Consider the following 21,074-nt stretch of genomic DNA (forward strand, 5'->3'; position numbering starts at 1 on the left):
GTTGGATCAGAAGACCTAATTTAACAGCCTCCACTCTTTTATGGGAACGCTTTCTACAAGTCTTTTGAGGGAGTCTTTGGGTATTTGGTCCCGTTGGTGAGGTCAGTTCCTTTTGGGTGAGAAGACCTAACCTATTAGCTTTAACTTTTATGGGAAGGGTTTCTACAAGTCTTCTGAGGGAGTCTCTGGGTATTTGGTCCCGTTGGTAAGGTCAGGTCCTTTTGGGTGAGAAGACCTAACCTATTAGCTTCAACTTTTATGGGAAGGCTTTCTACAAGTCAATAGAGGGAGGCTCTGGGTATTTGGTCCTGTTGGTGAGGTCAGTTCCTTATGTTGGATCAGAAGACCTAATTTACCAGCCTCAACTCTTAGAGGAAGGCTTTCTACAAGTCTTTGGAGGAAGTCTCTGGGAAATGTCCCATTGGTGAGGTCAGGTCCATTTGTTGGGTAAGAAGACCTGACTCACCAGCCTTCACTCCTAGGCTAGAGTTGAGGTCAGGGCTTTGTGGAGGTCACTCATCTTCCTCACTACCAAACTGGCCATATTTTAATGGATCTGGTTTGGTACACAAAGGAGCAGTGATGATGGACCAGAAAAGAGCCTTCACCAAGTTCCTTCACAACTAACTGACCCAACCACATGTCTACATGCCTTTGTATGATGTAGTATTACAGAACCCTTAACTGGAAACGCCTGAACTCATTCATTTAGAGGAGGGTCCATATTGGCCATATAGTTAGGTGTCCAAATAGTTGGCCATATGCTGTATCTAGACAATTTGTAATATTACATTGAGACAGTCCCAGCAAGTTCATTTAGTCTATGTATTTAAACTTAGTACCCACAACATTTCTAAACAGTAATAAAAGTCAGAACATCCTAGCATGCCTGTTTATGCTAGGTTTATACGTAGGTGGAGCTGCCATTAGGGCAAAAATATAAGTGTCCCCTGAGGTCTATGGGCCTTGGGGGGGGGGGGGGAGTCCAGATCAGAAAATTGTAATCCCACATCCATTGGTTCTTTTAGCCAGTAGCAATGCAATTAATGTCTCATTGATGGCTCTTTTTTTTTTTTTGGCTTCTTTTGATATGAATAGCCAGCGAAGTGTGACGCTTTGCCACTGGTGGAAAGTGGGTAGCAGCATGCAATGCTGTTTGGGGTAATTGAAGTTACTCTTTGCACTTAATAGCTCTATGCAGTTTTGCAACATCTGTAACTTGTGATCATAAATAAAAAGTGAACTGTTATTTAATAAAACTGACAATGTTATGGTTTCTATGTATATCTGATTTGTATTACTGAAAATAAAAAGGGCATTTTGTGCCAAGCAAACTACCGATTTTGTATGACTCTTCTCTTCCACCATCTAATATATTGTAATGTGGCACCCATTGTAGGTCCACTTGATGACTTTATTAACCCAAGGTGTCAAACCTAATAGATCCAAGGGCCACATCTTGTTGTATTCCATGAGTGGCATATGAAAGGCACAGCTTAATTATTTTTCTTTGATGCAGCAATAATAACCCCCCTAGGAAATAACAACCCATCTGATTGGTAATGTATCTGAACACCTACAATGCCTCTTCTCGACTTCTTCTCTTTGGAACGACATTATGTCATGCAGGAGATCATTCTTTCCAAAAGGCAGAGCTGTTGTCATTGTGGCAGGAACTTAGGCACACTTCTGGCACTTGGCACCCCATTGCCACCCCACATAGGCTGTAGCTTGGACCTAGCAAGCCACAAATGAGGACTACCAGTTGAAAATCCTTGGTAAAAAAACATATATTGTGAACTGAAGTCCTCAGGGTAGGTGGGCTCCTACCATAAGGTTCACATATGCACAGAATAATCGCACATTTGTGCTCAGTTACCCCTATAATGCCACCTTTTCCAGTAATGACAAACCAGGCTACCAGTCATCGATCTATTACCCACCACAACATCCAAGTTGGGCATCACCTCTATTCTACCATGGGGTAGCCACAGATGATGTAATAGTTTGTGACCATATCCTTGGCTACGATTTCTACTTTCGGCATGAGCCAGATTGTGCATAGAAAACTGGCATAAGCATGGTGGAAAGATGTTTTGGCAATGGAGACTTTGCCAAAAGACTCCTAGGGCATTTTAGAGATCAGATGCATTGTGTTATCGCACTACGGCATTGCAGCTCCAAAGCACTTCTGTTGAAGCGCACCACAATGCATGGAACCACACTTCTATGTGTGTGCATGTTTTGAATGTAGACAGACCAAGAAAAATGGCACCACAATGTGCAGGAATGGAAAGTGAGAGTTGTCCCTTAGTCTTCGTATTTGTTAATCCAAGTTTACTTTAATTAAAAGAGAAAGCTTGCATTATTATCTGCATGCTATCTTGAGCTCTGATGGCTTCATATTCCATGCACTGGTGACAGATGGGGCAAGATGGTCACGTCAATAGAAGGATAGAAGATATTGTAGCCTGACCGTAACCATCCTTATTTTTCAACGTGTGTTATTAACTGTTGCGATTTGTGCAGATCTGACTACGTCGGTGTTATGTAAGATATGAACAGCAGACAAAGGAAACAATGGGACAGCTTGGCTCGGCCTTCAGATCTGTGTGCAGCTCCACGTGTTGTAAGGTGAGAAGGTGGCTGATGCAGGTGGAGCCAGGGAGTGTCTTTCCTTGCCTTGTGGTTGTACCTTGCAGATCCATGTGAGCAGACATTCCTTCATCCTTGCAGAACATTGTGATTAACCCAACATTGTCTGAGATATTGTTCACGCAGTTATTCATGAGGCTGGAAACCTGGAAGGGATTTGGTCCAGGATTGAAAACATGCCAATAAATTATTTTTTTAGAACTCTATTCTAAGTTTGCTGAACCACCCAGGTTCTTCCATTGTAGTCTATCTTATCCTGGCTTGGAGGGCTATGATTAACCAGGCCCATTATCTGCACCCCCTACCTTTAAGTAGATCAAAAATGTACCTTGGAAGCATTGTTGCATATGACATTGCAACCTTCCAGGTGGGTTCCTGTGAAGCTCAGAGCAGACAAGATCTTAGGGGATGCTCCAGTCCATTTCAAAAGGGTCTTCTAACCAAATTTGTGTTCCAAGGAACTCTTCTCAGAAGGTTGGTAACATCATCCTTGCCTAAGTGCTACCAGAAGACGGGTAGGACAAGGCATGTTTTTTCTACTTGGGTACATCAAGCGTAGGTGATTTAGGGAGGGGAAGGGGGCATGGACCATGTAAGTGGACCTTACTAGGGTACTGGTAATACTCCATACAACGTTGAGGTACTTCTCAAACCTCATGCTGAAGACCTTTTCTTGTTCCAGCAAGACTATGCCCCTATTTTGGTATGGAGGAACTTGACTGGCCTTCATAGAACCCTGACCTCAACCCTACTGAGTACCTTGGGGATCAATTGAAAGCCAACTGTGTGCCAGGTCTTCTCAGAACCTAACCCCACCATGTTTATTGGATGAATGGACTCGCATTCCCATAGACATCCTTCAAAATCCAGTGGAAAGCCTTCCTAGGAGGTACCCTCAACGAGGGTCCAACTCCATGTTCTTGGTTTTTGAATGGAATCTTCAACAAGCTCATACAGGTGTGATGGTCAGATGTTCACCACGTTTGGCCATAGAGTGTTACTCCCTTTTAGAAAGCTGTTCATGACATTTTCTTATCTTCAACAGTATTAACAAATTCAAAATGTGGTTACACGATCAACTAAATATTACAGTATTCCTTGTGATAGCTTAGTTTAAAATATGAGTATGATGGGTTACCTTTAAAGAAATGAAATCCTATTTCCAACATTATTACCAGTGCTCTACTGGCTCCCAGGATATTCTTTAGGCTGAATGATCTGCTGCAGCAATAAGGACGGTTCATCCGGTGCAGGGCAGAGTAGGCCTCTCGTCTGTAAATAGCACCCTCTAGTGGTGGTCAGAAACAGCTTAATTGCAGCAAAGGCATACACCAATGCAGAGACAAACCATGCTGCTGGGAGCAGAGTTATTCTTCAGAAGACATTTCAATCTGTATGTACATATACAGACTGTTAAGCTTGCTTATTATCATATCCCTGAGGAAGCCCATTCGTGGCGAAACGCGTTGGATTCATTATTTTTTAAGCACGGTCTTCTTCATCACCCTTTTTTGTATTCCTTGAATATACGTATGTACAATGTTACCCATATACTGCGAAGTGTCAAACAGTTATGGGGTATAGATCTGTCTGAACTTGTTTACTTTACTAATTGTGTTTAAATACAACAATTTTGTTTCTCAAAACTATCTGCGAGCCCAAAACCTCTTTCTTTCCCTCCTTTGATTTGAATGTTCAATTTAGACTAATTAAAGAGGTGGCTCAACCTTCCCTGTAAGACTCTAGTAAGGGGAACACACTTCTCTTCTTATCTTTCGTATCCCACACCTCGTCAATGAATGCGAAACAACAAGTCCCAGCATTTCTTATCATTATCGACAAAGTGAAGACATTAGGGAAGAATTGTTGTGTAATGATATTTTGTTTTTATATATATTTTGGTCACTAGAACATAAAGAAAGGATTGAATGACCCCCAACGGGAACACAGGCAGGTGTTCTAACCTTTCCCCAATCTATTGAAAACTAAATGAAAAAGCAACACAACAGGGTCACTTTAATTCCCCTGCACATGTTCACCCACCCTTTGCTTCCATGTTGCTCTTTTTTGCTTACAGGATAAAGAAGAAGCTGTTTGAGAGATTCAAATCTTGGTTCGGAGCTTACACAGGGCTTATGTGTCAGCGTTGGGTGCCTGATCAGCCAATCACCGAGCACCAAAGAAGTTAGAAGAAGGGAGAGCGGGATACAAGTCACATGGTACCCCATAGATGAAAGTACCAGGTATTTCCCTTTGCTACCAACAACCCAACAGAATGATTTGAGAGAAAGGAGAAGACAACCATAAACTTTAGGGGCCATCATTAACGTGAACTTGTTAGGAGTGCTGACGTGGTGGTACAAACATTTGCAGTGCACCTGCCGTTTTCTCATCTCTGCTAGAGCTCTGCCTTCTGCAATGAATAATTTCTGCCACTAGATGTCCCCAGTGTTCTGGGTTGAAAAGCACTAGGCATCAATCAGCCCAGAAGACTGAGGACATAATGTAAGTGCAGAGTGTCATCGGCCTGTCTTCTAAAGGGAGCACCAATAAGAACCACCCACTGCCATTTATGTAATGAGAATTGTCTGAAAAATAAAAAAATGTTTTTTATATTGTGGTCAAAAGGAAGAATGTTTTTCATATTGTGGTCAAAATGAATACTTCCTATATTGGTGGCCAATAAGAAGAATACTTCTCATATTGGTGGTCAAAGGGATGAACATTGGCGGTCAGTTGGAAAAATGTTAATGCTTTAGGGGGGTAATAAATAGAGAAGAATGAATAGTGGTCTGGTTCAGCCATTAAAACTTCAGACTTTACATGATTGATCCCTGGTGACCCTGCTCGAAGGTCCTTATTCAGGCACTTCCTGCTATGAGGTGACAACGCTCTATCCATCTCACATTTTCACATGCACATTTAATATAAATGAACATACAACAGATATGTGAATAAGCCCAAGAGTGAATGGTCATCTTTAATACCATTGCTGCATAAATAAGTCAAATTTTCCAAAGCTGATCAGAAATTAAACATGTAAAATGAAGGTGGTGAAGTGCATGCGTTGGGGGGAGGGAGCAGTATTTTCATACGCGCAGCCTACTTCCTGTCTGCTATTCCCATATTACCAGTTGCCTCCTTTCTAGTATAAAATAGTGGCTGCATAGACTCGTGGGCTACACGTTGGAACTTTTAAATACATATTTTTGAATCTTATCTATAGACCTTTGGTATACCTTTGCTCATCAGTCCTTGAAATGCCAACCAGCAACAAATTTTTGAAAGAAGGATGTCATAGAGGAATTCTGAGCCCTAAAAAAGAATCAATACTCTAAAGGATGTTTGCAAACATTGCCACAGTTCCCGCTTGACATTGAAGAGGTGACTGGTCCTCTTTACACCCAACTAGCGTTACATAAATACTAACAAACGTGGAACTTCCTTCTTTGATATAAAAAGATAATAAAGACATCATATGGGCAGGTTGTTGGCACCCTGGTAGGAATTTTCTTGACCATGAATGGTCCCATTGGCTTTCGGTGGCATTCTGGTGGTCCTCAGTTGGTTCTTATGTTCATTCTGAACTGACCCTACAAAGTATATTCCGGAATCAGATGTTTCGGCAGCAGGATTTTTTGTCTTCCGCTGATTGGGCTTCGGATTGAGCGGTGGTGGGTTGATTGGACAAGACAACGGTGTTTTCTTTTGGGGTTTCACCTTTGTTCTTCAGAACTCTCTTGTGGATGTCTAGAACATAAAAGGAGACAAGCGTTAGGGTGTGGACAGGCAGGAACCATTGACAGAGCTTTCAGGTCTCAGGGAACCCCCTCCTATCCCATATCCCGAGCTAAGGCACGTTACAGAGGTGGTCAATGAGGAAAATGTATTCTAAATGGGTGGTCAGTGGGTAGAATACATCCTATAATGGTCAACAATGGGATCAATGCTTCTTATATTGCTGGTCAATGGAAACAATGCTTGAAATATTGTTAGTTAGTGGGAAGAATGCTACCTATTGTGGTGGTCGGTTGGAGAAATCTTCTCATATTGGTAATCGGTGGGAGGTATAATTTTTTATTATTATATAGTGGTCATTTGTCATTGCTTCAATGATTTTTTTAATATATTGGTAGGCATTGAGAAGAACACATCTTTTATTGGTGGTCAAAGGGAAGAATATTGCGGGTCCATTAGGTCTCAGGGCACATTGGTGAGATGGTCAATGGAAAAATGTATTCTATATTGGTGGTCATTGGATAGAATACATCTTCAAATGGACACCAAAAGGAAGAATGCTTTTCATAATGATGGTCCGTGGAAACAATGTTTCCAATTTCGGTGGTCAGTGCGAACAATACTACCTATATTGGTGGTCAGTTGGAGGAATCTTCCCATATTGGTGAGCAACGTGAAGAATATTGCTTATATTAGTGGTCACTGGAAGGAATGCTTCTTACATTGGTGGTCAAAGGTAAGAATATTGGTGGAATTGGAGGAATCTTCTCATAATAATGATCAGTGGAAAGAATATTGCTTATATCGGTGGTCGTGGTCATTGGGAGCAATGCTTCTTGTATTGGTAGTCACAGGGAAAAATACATCTTATGTTGGTGGTAAAAGGGAAGAACATTGGCAGTCAGTTGGCAGAATCTTACCCTATTGGTGATCATTGGGAAGAATGTTTTTATATTAGTGGTCACTCAGAAGAATACTTCCTATATTGGTTGCCATTGGAAAGAATGCTTCTTATACTGGTGGTCACTGAGTAGAATGCTTCTGATATTGGTTGTCAATGCAAAGAATACTTTTTATATTGGTGGTCAGAGGAAGGATTGCTTTTTATATTGGTGGTCACTGAGAAGAATACTTCTTATATTGGTTGCCATTGGAAAGAATGCTTCTTATACTGGTGGTCACTAAGTAGAATGCTCCTGATATTGGTTGTCAATGTGAAGAATACTTTTTATATTGGTGGTCAATGGAAAATTGTTTTTTATATTGGTGGTCACTGAGAAAAATACTTATTATTTTGGGCGTCACTGAGAGAATGCTTCTTTTATTGGTGGTCAGTGAGAAGAAAACTTCTTATTTTTGTGGTCAAGGTGAAGAATGTTTTCATATTGTAGTCAAAATGAAGACTTCCTATATTGGTGGCCAATAAGAAGGATACTTCTCATATTGGTGGTCAAAGTGATGAACATTGGGGGTCAGTTGGTAAAATGTTACCATATTGGTGAACATTGGGAAGAATGTTTTTATATTAGTGATCACTGAGAAGAATACTTATTACAAGTTCTTACCTTCTTAAGGGGAAGAATGTTTTTATATTGTGGTCAAAAGGAAGACTTCCTATATTGGTGGCCATTGGAAAGAATGCTTCTTATATTGGTGGTCAGTGTGAAGAATACTTTTTATATTGGTGGTCAAATAGAATATTGTTTTTTTTTTGGTGGTGTCTGAGAAGAATACTTCTTATATTAGTGGTCAAAGGGAAGAATGATTCTTTTATTGATGGTCAGTGGGAAGAATACTTCTTATATTGGTGGTCACTGAGAAGAATGCTTCTGATATTGGTTGTCAGTGTGAGGAATACTTCTTGCATTAGTGGTCGTTGAGAAGAGTGCTTCTATTATATATATATATATTGATGGTCAAAGGGAAGAATGTTTTTTATATTGTGGTCAAAAGGAAGAATACTTCCTATTATGGTGGCCAATGAGAAGAATGCTTCCTATATTAGTGGTCAGTGTGAAGAACACTTCTTGCATTAGCGGTCATTGAGAAGAATGGTTCAGATATTGGTGGTCAAATGGAAGAATGTTTTTTTTTATATTGTGGTAAAATGGAAGACTTCCTATATGAGTGGCCACTGAGAAGTATACTTCTTATATTAGTGGTCAGTGGGAAGAATGCTTCTTTTTTGGTGGCCATTGGAAATAATTCTTCTTATATTGGTGGTCAAAGGGAAGAATGTTTTTGATATTTTGGTCAAAAGGAGGACTTCCTATATTAGTGGCCAATGGGAAGAATATTTCTTATACTGGTGATCACTGAGAAGAATGCTACCTTAATTTGTGGTCAAAGAGAAGGAGGATTCTTTTATGGGCGCTCATTGGGAAGAATGCTTCTTAGAATGATGAATGGTTAGAAGAATGCCCCCTCAAAGATAGCTAAACAGATCATTGGTATCAGTAGTAACTTATCTAAAAGGCATAAATAGCTTTTTGCTCAAACTCTGGAAGAACCTTGGGGTTCCACTGAACCATGGTTGAAAAAGGCTGACCTACACCCAGAAATGTAATATTGCAGACTTGTCAAGTTAATGACAGGTCGACTTTAAAACTCAATAATAGGTAAATAAAAGATCTGTGTTCTCACCTCTGAGGATTGTTTCGAAAGCCAGTTCCACGTTAGTTGAGTCAAGAGCTGAGGTCTCTATGAACAACAGTCCATTGGTGTCTGTTAACAAGAAGACACAAAACATTCATAGTGGATTCTGCTTTCATACCATGCTGGTTTCAAACACTACAAAAGAGTTACTATACCATATACCACAGCTACTATACCATAAACTAAATATTTGCAAAAGCTATAAAAGTTACACCTGACCTTGTTGATTGAGTGGTGTTCCGCGCCTGCAGTAAACACACATACATAACAACACAGTTTCTAGTATGGAAGAAAGGAGGACTGGTGGGCAGCTTGGCAAATGTTCCACTGATGTATATTAGTAGTTAATAGTGGCGGCATTTTTGTAGATTGTAGAACTGGCCAATGATGTGTTAAGTTCAAGAATAGGCCACCCTTGTGCGAAAATAAATACACTATAGGGGTAAAAGTTTGGGGACACCTGTCCATCACATCTGTATGAGTCGGGTGGACATCCTATTCCAAAACCATGGCCATCAATATGGATTTTCTCCATACAATACTACATTGCCACCACTACAACAATTCTAAGGAGGATTTCTGTAAGATTTTGGAGGATGTCTGAGGCTTTTTAGATGTCAGGAACTAAAGTAGATGAGCTCCCAATGAGCTTAAAGCTGTTCAGTAGGGTTGAGGTCAAGGATCTGAGAAGGACACCTAAGTTCCACCACATCAACTTGGTCAAGCCATGTTCCTATGGAGCTGGCTTTCTACCCAAGGGCCTTCGTCAGACTGGTACCACAATGTTGGAGGTGCACAATTGCCCAAAATGTCTTTGTATGCTGTAGTACTTGCAGAACCCTTCACTGGAGACACCTGAACTCCATCTATTGGTGGGAAGTCCCCGAATCTTGACCATACTATGTAGACCTATGATGTTCTTGTGCTTACCTGCATACATCTTGGCTTCTTCAGAGGGCACTTCACGGGCTTCATTTGCCAGGTCGCTCTTGTTGCCCACCAACATGACGATAATACTGGCATCTGCATGGTCATACAGCTCCTTCAGCCAGCGCTCTATGCTTTCATAGGATGTGTGCTTGGTGATGTCGTACACCAACAACGCTCCAACTGCACCTCTGTAGTAACTAGAGATAGAATAAGGGTGATCAGATAGCTGCCTAAATGAAATTACCAATTTAAACTTCCTTGAAGGTAGCATTTATCCATGTGGGACAACAATAATCTCAGAGGGACCCTTGGCATCAAAGATACCTTAAAATTAGGGGGATGTTTAGGGTGCCCCTAGTGGGCTGGTGTGCAGTCCCATTGAAAACAGTGCAAGTGTTCATGTTTCGACCCTTGGCAAGGTTTCCAGTTCTAACCACCCATCCAACAAGTAGTGGGAAATACTATCAAATGTGGGAGGAGGCGTCACAATTGCCATAAGTAAGGGCCTGGAGACTTTTTATCCATCAAGGCTTGGAACTATTGTATTTACCATCAACACAGATCTAAAGATCACAAAATTACATAATGGAAATTTAAACTGTTAGCTAAAAAAGTACATAGACTTGAACTTACGCAGATGTGATTGCTCGATAGCGCTCCAGTCCGGCCGTGTCCCAGATCTGGGCCTTCACCAAGTGCCCATCCAGCGTCAGCGTACGCGTAGAGAATTCCACCCCAATCGTGGTGCGGCTGTCATGGTTGAACTCATTCCTGGTGAAGCGGGAGAGGAGGTTGGTTTTGCCAACTCCGGACTCACCAATCAAAACCACTGGTGAGAAATAATAGAATGTCATCAAATGCTTTTGAACACTCAATCAAATCTTTGCATTTAACAATGATCTGCCTATATGTTGCCTTCCCTAGTTTCTGCTTCTCAGACTTGGGATGGTCTAGATGATGTTGGATGTTCTCCATTCAGGAAATGAGAAGCATTCTATCTGACTTCCTACAGCTTCTAATGCACATTGGTTAAATGTAGTAGGTGCTGGGGTCTTTCTGGACAGGTAAGAGACCCCCAAATCTGAATAGGTATCCCAAAGAAGAATGATGATTGAAGACAGATAGGTGTTGCCCACATATAAAAAAGCTTGGTGTCAATCAAGGCTCATACGTGGAACCAGTGATACAAGGGCTCATCTGTAATGATGCATTGGGAGTGTCCAGGCTTGTCTGGCCTCGATGGATTTGCACTTAAACCAAACAAATGTCTGAAGACATTTATTAGAATGAGCTGCCAGTCCACTACAACTGCGGCAAAGATGGCCATGTGCCAAATTTCTCCACCCAATATACCACAGCGCGTATTCTGTGTATTGTGGTGTGCTGCTAAAATATATGGAACTACAATGCACCACAATGCAGCCCATTTTTTTAATGGATCACCCCATTTTAAATTGGCCCCTCTAGTTTCACTTTATTAGCCTTTTATTAAAAAAATACACAAAGTATCTTATGCTATGACAGTAAATACAAAATCTAACCTTGGAGGGGTGCACTGGTGCAAAATCTTCACATATCCTCCATATCTATATTTATTTTGGATCATCCCATCCTTAGGGTTGGATCAGTTTGGACAGGTTGGAGATTTTTTCTGTGCATTGTCTGGAAAGATGCACCATACCCCTAGTCAACAACAAAGCAATTCGTGGACACGGGGGTATTTTTGTGCCATGTATAGCCAACACAACTGGTCCTTAAGGTCATTAGTGGCCCTCAGAATTGGTGAGAGGTTTAAGAAATGGCATCTGCCAGTGGATAAAGGTCTCAGATTTCTGAAGTTATCATGAAAAGACAAATTTTACAGGGCACCTAAGTTTGTCGGTAAATACTTCTTGAGATAACATCATGGACATGTTGACACTCCAGGGCCAGGACTTTAAGGTCACATCTGGTTAAAGGAAAACTGAAATTTATTTGGTTTTCAGATATAAAAGTGATCAAGTACTCCGAACAATCTAATCAGAGTGCTGGTGTAATTCTAGATATAGATTGTGGGTGGAGGGGAGGGGGGAGGGCAACCATAATTGATCCTTACATTTGCAGATTCTGATTTCTATAGTGCAGCACAATGATTGGACCTCACTCCTCTAAGATTCTATCTTATCAGTGTTTTATTGATTCTAATGTTGTACAGATATCTACTAGACAATATACTAGGACAAGACAATATAAATCCATATTTGTAAAGCAATTATGGAAATATGGTAGAATGAGCATGTGAAATGTGAAAGTTACGTCAAGATGACTTGTATGGAAACCTGTCAAATAGATGAAAAAACTAACCCCTGCCCTCCATCGGCACTGCATACTATGAACCCTAATCTACCCTGAGAGTCCATACTCTGACCGCCCAACTGGAAGTGATCAGAATGTGCCTTTGCTAACCCCAGATGGACCAGCAGCCACGTGACGGTTGGACATTTACCAGGTAAATGGTACATTAGTATGGTCAGTAAAAAGTATGAGGACACTTGGCCATCACATCTACATGGGCATGTCGGACATTGCATTCCAAAACAATGACTGTTAATGAGGAGTTAACACCCTCCACCCTTCTGAGAAGGATTTCCATAAGGAATTGGAGTATGTCTGTGGGATTTTGAACCCATTTTTGAGGTCAGGTACTGATGTTGGGTGAGTAGACCTGGCTAACAAGCTCCTATCTCAAAGGTGGTCAGTAAGGTTGAGGTCAGGGCTCTGTGCAGGACACTTCACAGAGTTCCTTCACATCAACCTGGTCCAAACGTGTCTTTATGGAGCTGGCTTTGTAGACAGGGGCACAGTCATAGTGGAACAATCAGGGTTATAATTCATCCTAAAAGTGTTCAGTAGGGTTCAGGTCAGGAGTTTTTGAAGGACACTCAAGTTCCTTTACACCAAACTGGTCACTCCATGTCACTGGGTCCAGTCATGCTGGAACAGAAAAGACTGTGACCAGCTCAGAATTCTCCAAAATGTCCTCCAAACCAACCCACAGGGGCACAGTCATGGTGGAACCATCCGGGTAACAAATAATCACAAAGGTGTTCAGTACGATTGAGGTCAGGACTTTGTGAAGCACACCCAAGTTCCTTCACACCAAACTGATCCAACCATGTCTTTATGGAGCTGCCTTTGTACACCGGGGTCCAGTCATGGTGGAACACAAAAAGGCCTCCACCAAACTCTGACCAAAAGGCTGGAGGTGCACAATTATCTGAAATGTATGGAAGGTTACCAGGACCCTTCACTGGAGACACCTGAATTCCATCATTTCGAGGAATGTCCACCTTTGCCCACAAAGTATCCGCTCCCTGTATGTAATTTAATTTTCATCTTTCAGCTTAGACATTCCATCTCATATCATAATCCTATAAATACTTCCCTGTACCCATATCAGCATTTTCCACAAAAAACAGTAAATTCTTTGTGGTTTCTTGCACATTCCCATGGTTGCTGGGGAGATTCCTTCCCTCACAGTAGAAACAGATCCAAGCTAGGTGTGTAGGAATGAGACAAAGATCACAAAGTCAGTTGGGCGTCAGGAATGATGTAAAGGCTGGGCGTAGCACGCTATCTACCATTAAACTACCTTGAAGCCTCCGTCCAAATTGCTCATTGCCCCAATGGTGACACCGATAGGTTTGATTTACAGGCCCATAACAGATTTCTGATTGTATACCTATTTCTCAGCCCTGCTATTCTTAGCAAGAAATTCATGTTTTTTCCATAATCTCCTATTCTGCACACTTTCATTATTCTCAGCTCATTGTGGAATACAGACTATGTTCCTTATATTACAGGAAAGAGGAGACAACGTTTTTTTGTAGTCCTGTCTTTGGATCAATCCTTAATGTAGTTGTTGCATTCATTTTCTCTTTATCAGGCTTTTGTTATCTTGTTGTATCATGTCTTGTGATCTAATAATCCTGCAAGTAACACACTTTCCATCCTAGGATGACAACCCATACGATATATACAAAGAAATTTATTCATTTCATCCATTTGATGGATGTGGATTTCTTAACAATGCCTGGTGCACCCGGTAATGTGATGATTGGCATTCATATTTACAACAAAGTGAATACTGTGACCAAAAGTAGGTTGATACCCAATCATCACATCTATGTAGGCTTAGTGGGCATCCCATTCCAAAACCATGGCTATTAATATAGAATGCCCCACCAACCAATCCATGTGGCTATATCAGCCTCCACTCCTATTTCTCTGGGACTTTGGTCCCATTGGTGAGGTCAGGTAATGACATTGGATGAGAAGCCCTGGCTCATATTCAGCATTCCAATTCATCGCAAAGGTGTTCAATAGGGTTGAGGTCAGGGGTCTGTGTAGGACACTCCAGTTCCTCCACACCAAATTGGTGGCACCAAATCTTTATGGAGCTGGTTTTGTGCCCAGTGATGGTCAATGCTTGAACAGAAAATGGTCTTCACCAAAAAGGTTGGAAGAGCCCAATGTCTTTGTATGCTTTATTACTAACAGGACCCTTCACTGGAGACACCTGAACTCATATGTTGAGAGCGGGGGTCTACATTGGCCAAATAAACCTCTGCAAAACAGGAAGTATTGGTATTACCAGTTTTTGGCTGAATTGGGTGATGATCTCATGACTGTAGTTGCAGGTCGATGCCCAGCATCTAACCAACACCTCCCTGGGGAGGAGCGAATGCCAAGTCAGGTAAAAAAAAAACCTGACCCAGTCTCTACATTTACTGCCCTGCCTGCATTGTTCAATTGTACCTGTTCATTCCGTAGAAAGCATTTGGAAGATTCACTGTCCCGAGGACAGTTTGCCTGTGGTGTGCACGCCCTGATCGCAGCCAGCCACATCATATATGGATACCAATTTCCTTATCTCTAGCCATGAGACAGGTAGGCATGGCCAGGTTCTGGATAAAAATCTCATTGTATGCAAACACGCTTTAATTCAAGAGGGCGGAAACATCTGAGCCACTATACTAGCCGATTGAGAATGACAGGGCCACTTTAATCACAGACCATAAAGAAGCATATGTAACTTGGACTGACAGCTTTGAAAGGGTGCAGAGAGCGAAGAGCGCAGGACTTACCTTTGAACACAAAGTTATATTCGTCCTCTTCTGATTTCATGGCTGTGGGTGTAACATGGATTCCTAGTCCTTGTTTTGTCGATGGTTTGGGGTTCTATCGCCGCCGTTCCCTGGCAGGGCCTGTCCTTTGGATTTTAGCACTGGCTGGATGTGTCGGTGTTTCAGGTATGTAAGGGGATTCCTGGCATAGCTGGGCCCCGGGTGGAGAGGCAGGTGGAGTGTCTGTGCTGCAGGTGGGGACAGGTGCAGTGATGTGACTCAGTGGGCGTTACAAAGCTTCCTTCCCTTCCCAGGCTGTTTGATTAGGTGTCACCTTTCAGGCTCGACAGGTAAGGCAGACCTCCCCAGGCTTGTGATAACTTGATTGAGGCAATCGCCCAAGCAAATGTTAACCAGTTCCCTGCTAAAGCTACCTCTGATTGTAACAATCAATCGTCTCTATGGACGCCCAAAGCAGCCAGGCCCAAATTGAAAAGGCGTCTCCGGCAGAATCAGGTGGGGATTGGGCCCTGGGTGGCTTCCCCAGGGCAAATAGGTAGTAACTGGCAAGGTGGATCAAACACTGCTGTGGTGATAACAATTCAGCAGTAAGGTAAGACCAGAAAAGAAGGTGTGGTGCGATTCCTTTGGCCCACGCCAATAGATGTTTTTGAGGGCAGACATAATCAGAAACCTTCTTCTCAAGTCTACCCTCCAGCTTTGCACAGTTGTCCCAACTCCTCCCCTGCACTGAAACCTCACAATGTACATTAGAAACTGCAGCAAGTGAGACCCCGCCTTATTTTCTGGCTGGAGGACGTCCAGCATCATCTAGCCCCTCCCTCCTCAGCCTGACTGTCCCACAACGTGGAATTATATCCTTTAGGGCTATTAAGGAATACATTTTAATGAATGTTGTGTGCCCAGTTCAGTTTTATTTGTGAGTAACAATAAAGTTATAAAAGAATTTGACCCTCCCCAAGATGTTCTAAGGCAGTTGGCACCTTGCCAGTACTCGACTGACCCAACCCCAGTATTATAACATTTAACAGCAGGTAGTACTGAGCCACTCATTAGCGGCCCGTTGGGTGGCCATAATGCTACATTCAGCAGTTCATAGGTGTAAGAAAGCAGCAATGGCACTGCAACCTCAAGAAGCAAAGTACAAAATATGGCTTCATAAATATTGACATCAGAGCAGCCATGTTTATTATATGGACACAAGGAAGTACAATGACAACTTTGCTATATAGGAAACAACCTTGGTTTGCTTTTGAGCTGTAATTGACCTTCGATCTCCCTCCTCCCTACTCCATGAAACTTTTTATCTGACAGGAAGCTGTCATTTCTATTTGAGGAAGCAGCTCTGTCCTCAAAGTCCACGTAAACCCGGAACTGAATGACTTTAAGTTTAATTTACTTTTAGCTTTTGATTGCCTTTTGTTATTACTGATCTCCCGCGGACCCTTTGCAGACACCGAGGATAGCTGCCTTGTCCCAGGGCACATTGCAGTTTTCTTCATTGGCTTCCATTTCACCTGGAATCAAATTCAAGCTCCTGTACTTTGCCTTCACAGCTCTTGTCCCACTTAGCTGCTCTTTTTTCCTCCAATGACCTACTACTGTCTTCCTCACTTATAACCCCATCACACACAAAGCTCCAAGACTTTTCTATACCTGCCTCGACTCTAAGAAATGGTCTTCCTCGTCCTATGCTTGCTCCTATTTTCTAAAAGAGCCCTCAAAACCAATTTTATCAAACTTGCCTACCCGTCTTTTTCTGTCTCCTAAAACCCTCACTTCTTCCCTCCATTTCATAACCCTCCTCCTATTGTGTGTTACTTCCCCCACCTCCTAGATTGTAAGCTCTTCGGGGCAGGGTCCTCTCCTCCTGTGTCACTGTCTGTAATTTGCAACCCGTATTTAATGTACAGTGTTGCGTAATATGTTGGCGCTATAAAAATAGTGTTTATTATTAAAAATAATAATAATGTGCATTAAAACAAAAAGTGCAACAAGAATAAGGACAGTCATGGAAGGTCTACTGGTTATGGAGGAGCAGAGAAGGATGTCTTCTGTCTACAGTAACAACACTGCACCTTTATAAATACAGTACAGCAAGTGTGTGTTGTCACCCGTGGACAGAAAGTGTGTTATGGAAGAGAAGAGTGAAGATAGGGTAAGAAAAGGCAACAAAGGGTAATGCGTTACTGCAACACTTCCAGGTAACTATTATAGCTGAGAGGTCACAGTGAACTCCCCCTGACACCTGCTTTTCTTTCCAGAAGACCAAGTTAGCTTTGTTCAGGTATCATTGAGGGTCACAATCTACTTCCAGCCCCAAGATGCTGGCTTGGAGATATCAAAATCATGTGCCTGCCCCGTTCTTGACAGTGATTGCTCATTTCTGACTCAGATCAGCCCTTGCTGCAGCTTTTCACCTTACAAAGTTACAACATGAAGCATAAGTGATCACTGGGGAGTGGAGACTGAGGAAATGCCACCTCCTGCCTGCATCAGACTGATGACATCATTGCATCCTAGTCACTGGACTGGAGCTCCACCAAAAACATTGGAGCTTTTCTAAAAAACTATACTGTTGCTGTAGATTGTGACACATCAGAAATATATTCAGGAAAATGACAGGTCAACTTTACCAGCAATCAGCCGCTGAACATAACACACATTAAACTGTTTCATATTTAAATACCTTTTACTATTTTTCTTTTCATTTCTTCCACAAAAGTTTGGCCTTATATACATATTTCTGAGTCTTTCGATACACTTTTTGCAGTACAGAACGAGAAGGGTGCAATTATATATTTCTGCCTTTTTTACAGCAATGATGTACAATGTTCAACACAAACTGGTAATGTTAAAAAGGGAATCTGGTATTTTGTCCATGAAGGATAGTGACAGGTTCTCTTCGATGACATGCCCCATACTGATGCTCACCTCTGCCACTCCGTCCCACCATCCCTGACATGATTCCTTCACCATCTGACAGTACAGTGGGCCTGGTAATGAACGGCCCTGACCAATGCCTACTTGGGGAAGGGTAGAAGGTCACATGCTCCCCCCATACCTAGACACGCCAGGTATTTATGAAGTCCAAAGCGGCAGAGATAAGAATCAGTGGGTGGGCATTTAGGAGAACCTGGCACTTTGCATTATTAAGCGAAGTGACAGGTTCCCTTTAATGATGCTATTGATATGAAAATGATATACAGTGATAGGCTGTCTGCTGTGCAGGATTGAACAGGCTGGCGGAGGCATCATGTATGACATCACGTGTAATCGGCAATGACCAGGCTTTCACGCATTGGCTGTCCCGCACATTCCGCTGGGGTTGTAAGCGCCCCTCGCTCCTCCTAACTCGCAGACACCTGATTGAGAGGCTCCTCCAGGTAACTCACTAAAGCTTGGGCCTGAAATAAAGAGAGAAATTTGTTCATAAGCTGCACATCTTAAAGATGAAGATATAAAATCAACTGGTAATAATAATAATAATAATAATAATTACCTTTGCCTTCAGCATGCCAAATCCAACAGTCTCTTTGGCATACATGCACAGCAGCAGATTGGACACTCTTGTAATCGCAACACGGCCTTCCTGTAGGGGACAGCAACGGACACAAAATCAGCCTGGGACCCATTGCCCCCCAGTCTCCTAGTGTTTAATGATCAGACCACTGCAATGCCGGTTACCCTTAAAGTGAGGCTCCGTATGAAAAAAAAGACAATATCATTATAAAATCACAAATGACAGGTTTTATTATCCCCACCCTGCTGTGATATTTACAGGGTGATCGCACTGCTCAAAAGCCTGCAGCTCAGCATTCCATTCGTCCTGCCCTCCACTTGTAATGTATCGGTCCTGCCAAGCTCTAGCTTCCACCTGGCTTGACCTAAGGCTACAATGGTCAAAATACCTTACAAATCCAAAAGTCCACCGAAACCCCTGACTGAGACTAAAGTCCAATGTCCCCCTAATTTCCTGTGCAAGGCAAACATAATAATCTAGATCTGTGCCTATAATGGTTTATATTTGCTGGATAAAGCCCCGTAAAAAACCTGTGACTACTCCCAGGTGTCCCATGGTGCATTGCAAATTGTCCGTCTGTGTGGCTTATAATTGCAACACCTGCCTGATCTCTACTTACAGCTAATGCAGCATTTCAGCACATGGGGGAACCCTGATATTATTATTATTACTACATAGTATTTATATAGTGCCAACATATTACGCAGCGCTGTACAAAGTCCATAGTCATGTCACTAGCTGTTCCTCGAAGGAGCTCACAATCTAATGTCTCTACCATATTTGTATATCAATTATACATTCTAAGGTCAATTTTGGGAGAAGCCAATTAACCTAACTGCATGTTTTTTAAATGTAGGAGTACCCGGAGGTAACCCACACAAACACGAGGGGAACCTTGCAAACTCCATGCAGATAGAGTCCTGGCCAAGATTTGAACCTGGGACCTAGCGCTGCAAAGGCCAGAGTGCTAACCACTGAGCCACCCTTTCAGGTCTTTGGGGAACCCCTTTTATAATTCCTATATCCACAGCTCACAGTATATTAGTGTGGTGGTCAGTAGGAAGAATGCCTCTTACATTGTTGACCAGTGGGAAGAATATCATCCTTACAGAGATGACATTCACGCTTGGTGTCTCCTACATCGACCTGAGAACCACAAATTTCCGTGGCCGTCCAAGTTGGCATCAAATAGATTTTCTGGCTATAATCCCTCCCTTCACTTCCTGTCTGGGATTTTTTTTTCCCATGACAGTAATCGAGGGGAAATAATTTTAAAGAAGTCATAGACCGCAGTACAAAGTTCTGATCCTTCTCCGTCCTATGCAAAGCTACAAAATAGCTTTTTCCCGGATCTATACTTTAACATGTACAGCTGCGGCATCACCCACCATACAGTCCATAAGGATGAATTTAAGGTTGTCCTCGTTGAAGGCCTGGTGTCCATTTTTATCATAGGCAGCCCAAATGTTGCTAGCAATAGCAGCTGTAACTCTGGCATCTGTGTCACCATAACCAGAATATGCAAGTAGAGAGCCTTCATTGTTCAGGAGCCTGGAAGAAACAAACACAAGAGGTCAGCTAGGTACTTTTATCAGCAGTCAGTCCAATAGGAGAAGTCTGGGGGGGGGCAGTGACTTTCGGGCTTTTTATAAATCTCGGGGACACCATTGCTGAGATATACCATGGCTCAGTCCCCACTGACTTTGAATTGTGAGTGCCAGAGATATACCGGTAGCCCGGGGCCCTCCGCCGTGTGCAATGAACACTTACTAGACTCATGTTATATCCCTGGCACTCTCGTTTTTCCTGCATTCTTTAGGGGCCACAGCAATGCAAGTTGTAGGGATCTCAGATGACACCCATCTACGAATGGTGCCAGTGTGCATTTCTGGGCATATTTTGGGCACCTTGAAATATATTTGAATGCCTCAATTGGGCATTTTTTAGCATTTTAAGGATTTTTACAGCTAGCTGTGCATTGCATAGCGCCGGTACATGAGTTCCCATAGACGAAGGGGATGACTGGACCACAGGCCCATGACAACTGAGGGCAGCACCAGTAGTTGGGCTTTAAAGAGAACCTGTTGCATGTCTGTTCCCCCTTTATTAAGGGTCAGGGCTGGGCCTAGGCCCCAGGGGGAGGAATGGAAGTGTCATACTCACAGAGTGCTCTGCACACCCCCAGTGTTGGCCTGGCTGAGCACCTGGGTCAGAGCTTTGGGTCTCAACATAATAATCCAGCACACTGCTTCAGCACAATCACACAGCTCTGCTTCCTGCAGTCATAAGATCGTATCATGTGACCTCACCCCTCCCAGTCCTCCACCTCGGCTACTAAACTATTCCAAAATGCAACTTTACAAGACTTTGTACACTCAGGTGCTAGGAAACGTAACAACGTTACTGAAATAATAAAGAATTTAGGAGTTTAATGACTAATTTTTTTA

The 21,074-nt window shown here is 42.4% G+C and overlaps 3 protein-coding genes across 3 annotated transcripts in view; 1 reads left to right on the top strand and 2 right to left on the bottom strand.

Annotated features, from left to right (window-relative positions):
• CIART (circadian associated repressor of transcription) overlaps positions 1 to 1,337 on the top strand; it is a gene marked incomplete in the record, with an annotated part of 17,608 nt that extends 16,271 nt beyond the window's left edge. The window contains 1 exon segment of the mRNA XM_072427547.1: positions 331 to 1,337.
• Positions 1,338 to 5,604: 4,267 nt separating this feature from the next.
• Positions 5,605 to 15,361, bottom strand: RAB25 (RAB25, member RAS oncogene family). The gene is made up of 5 exons (XM_072427549.1): positions 15,105 to 15,361; positions 10,612 to 10,807; positions 9,979 to 10,175; positions 9,037 to 9,117; positions 5,605 to 6,405 (listed from the first exon to the last, which is right to left on the bottom strand). The coding sequence occupies exons 1-5, from the start codon at positions 15,142 to 15,144 to the stop codon at positions 6,269 to 6,271; spliced, it is 651 nt and encodes a 216-aa protein (XP_072283650.1). The 5' UTR covers positions 15,145 to 15,361; the 3' UTR covers positions 5,605 to 6,268.
• A 2,416-nt stretch (positions 15,362 to 17,777) lies between these two features.
• Positions 17,778 to 20,937, bottom strand: LAMTOR2 (late endosomal/lysosomal adaptor, MAPK and MTOR activator 2). Its single transcript, XM_072427550.1, has 4 exons — positions 20,791 to 20,937; positions 20,016 to 20,178; positions 18,607 to 18,696; positions 17,778 to 18,511 (listed from the first exon to the last, which is right to left on the bottom strand). Exons 1-4 carry the CDS (start codon positions 20,856 to 20,858, stop codon positions 18,455 to 18,457), a joined length of 378 nt encoding a protein of 125 aa, XP_072283651.1. The 5' UTR covers positions 20,859 to 20,937; the 3' UTR covers positions 17,778 to 18,454.
• Positions 20,938 to 21,074: the final 137 nt, after the last annotated feature.

The sequence above is a fragment of the Pyxicephalus adspersus genome, chromosome 12 (genome assembly GCF_032062135.1).
Source record: "Pyxicephalus adspersus chromosome 12, UCB_Pads_2.0, whole genome shotgun sequence".
In the NCBI taxonomy this organism is placed as follows: Eukaryota; Metazoa; Chordata; class Amphibia; order Anura; family Pyxicephalidae; genus Pyxicephalus; species Pyxicephalus adspersus.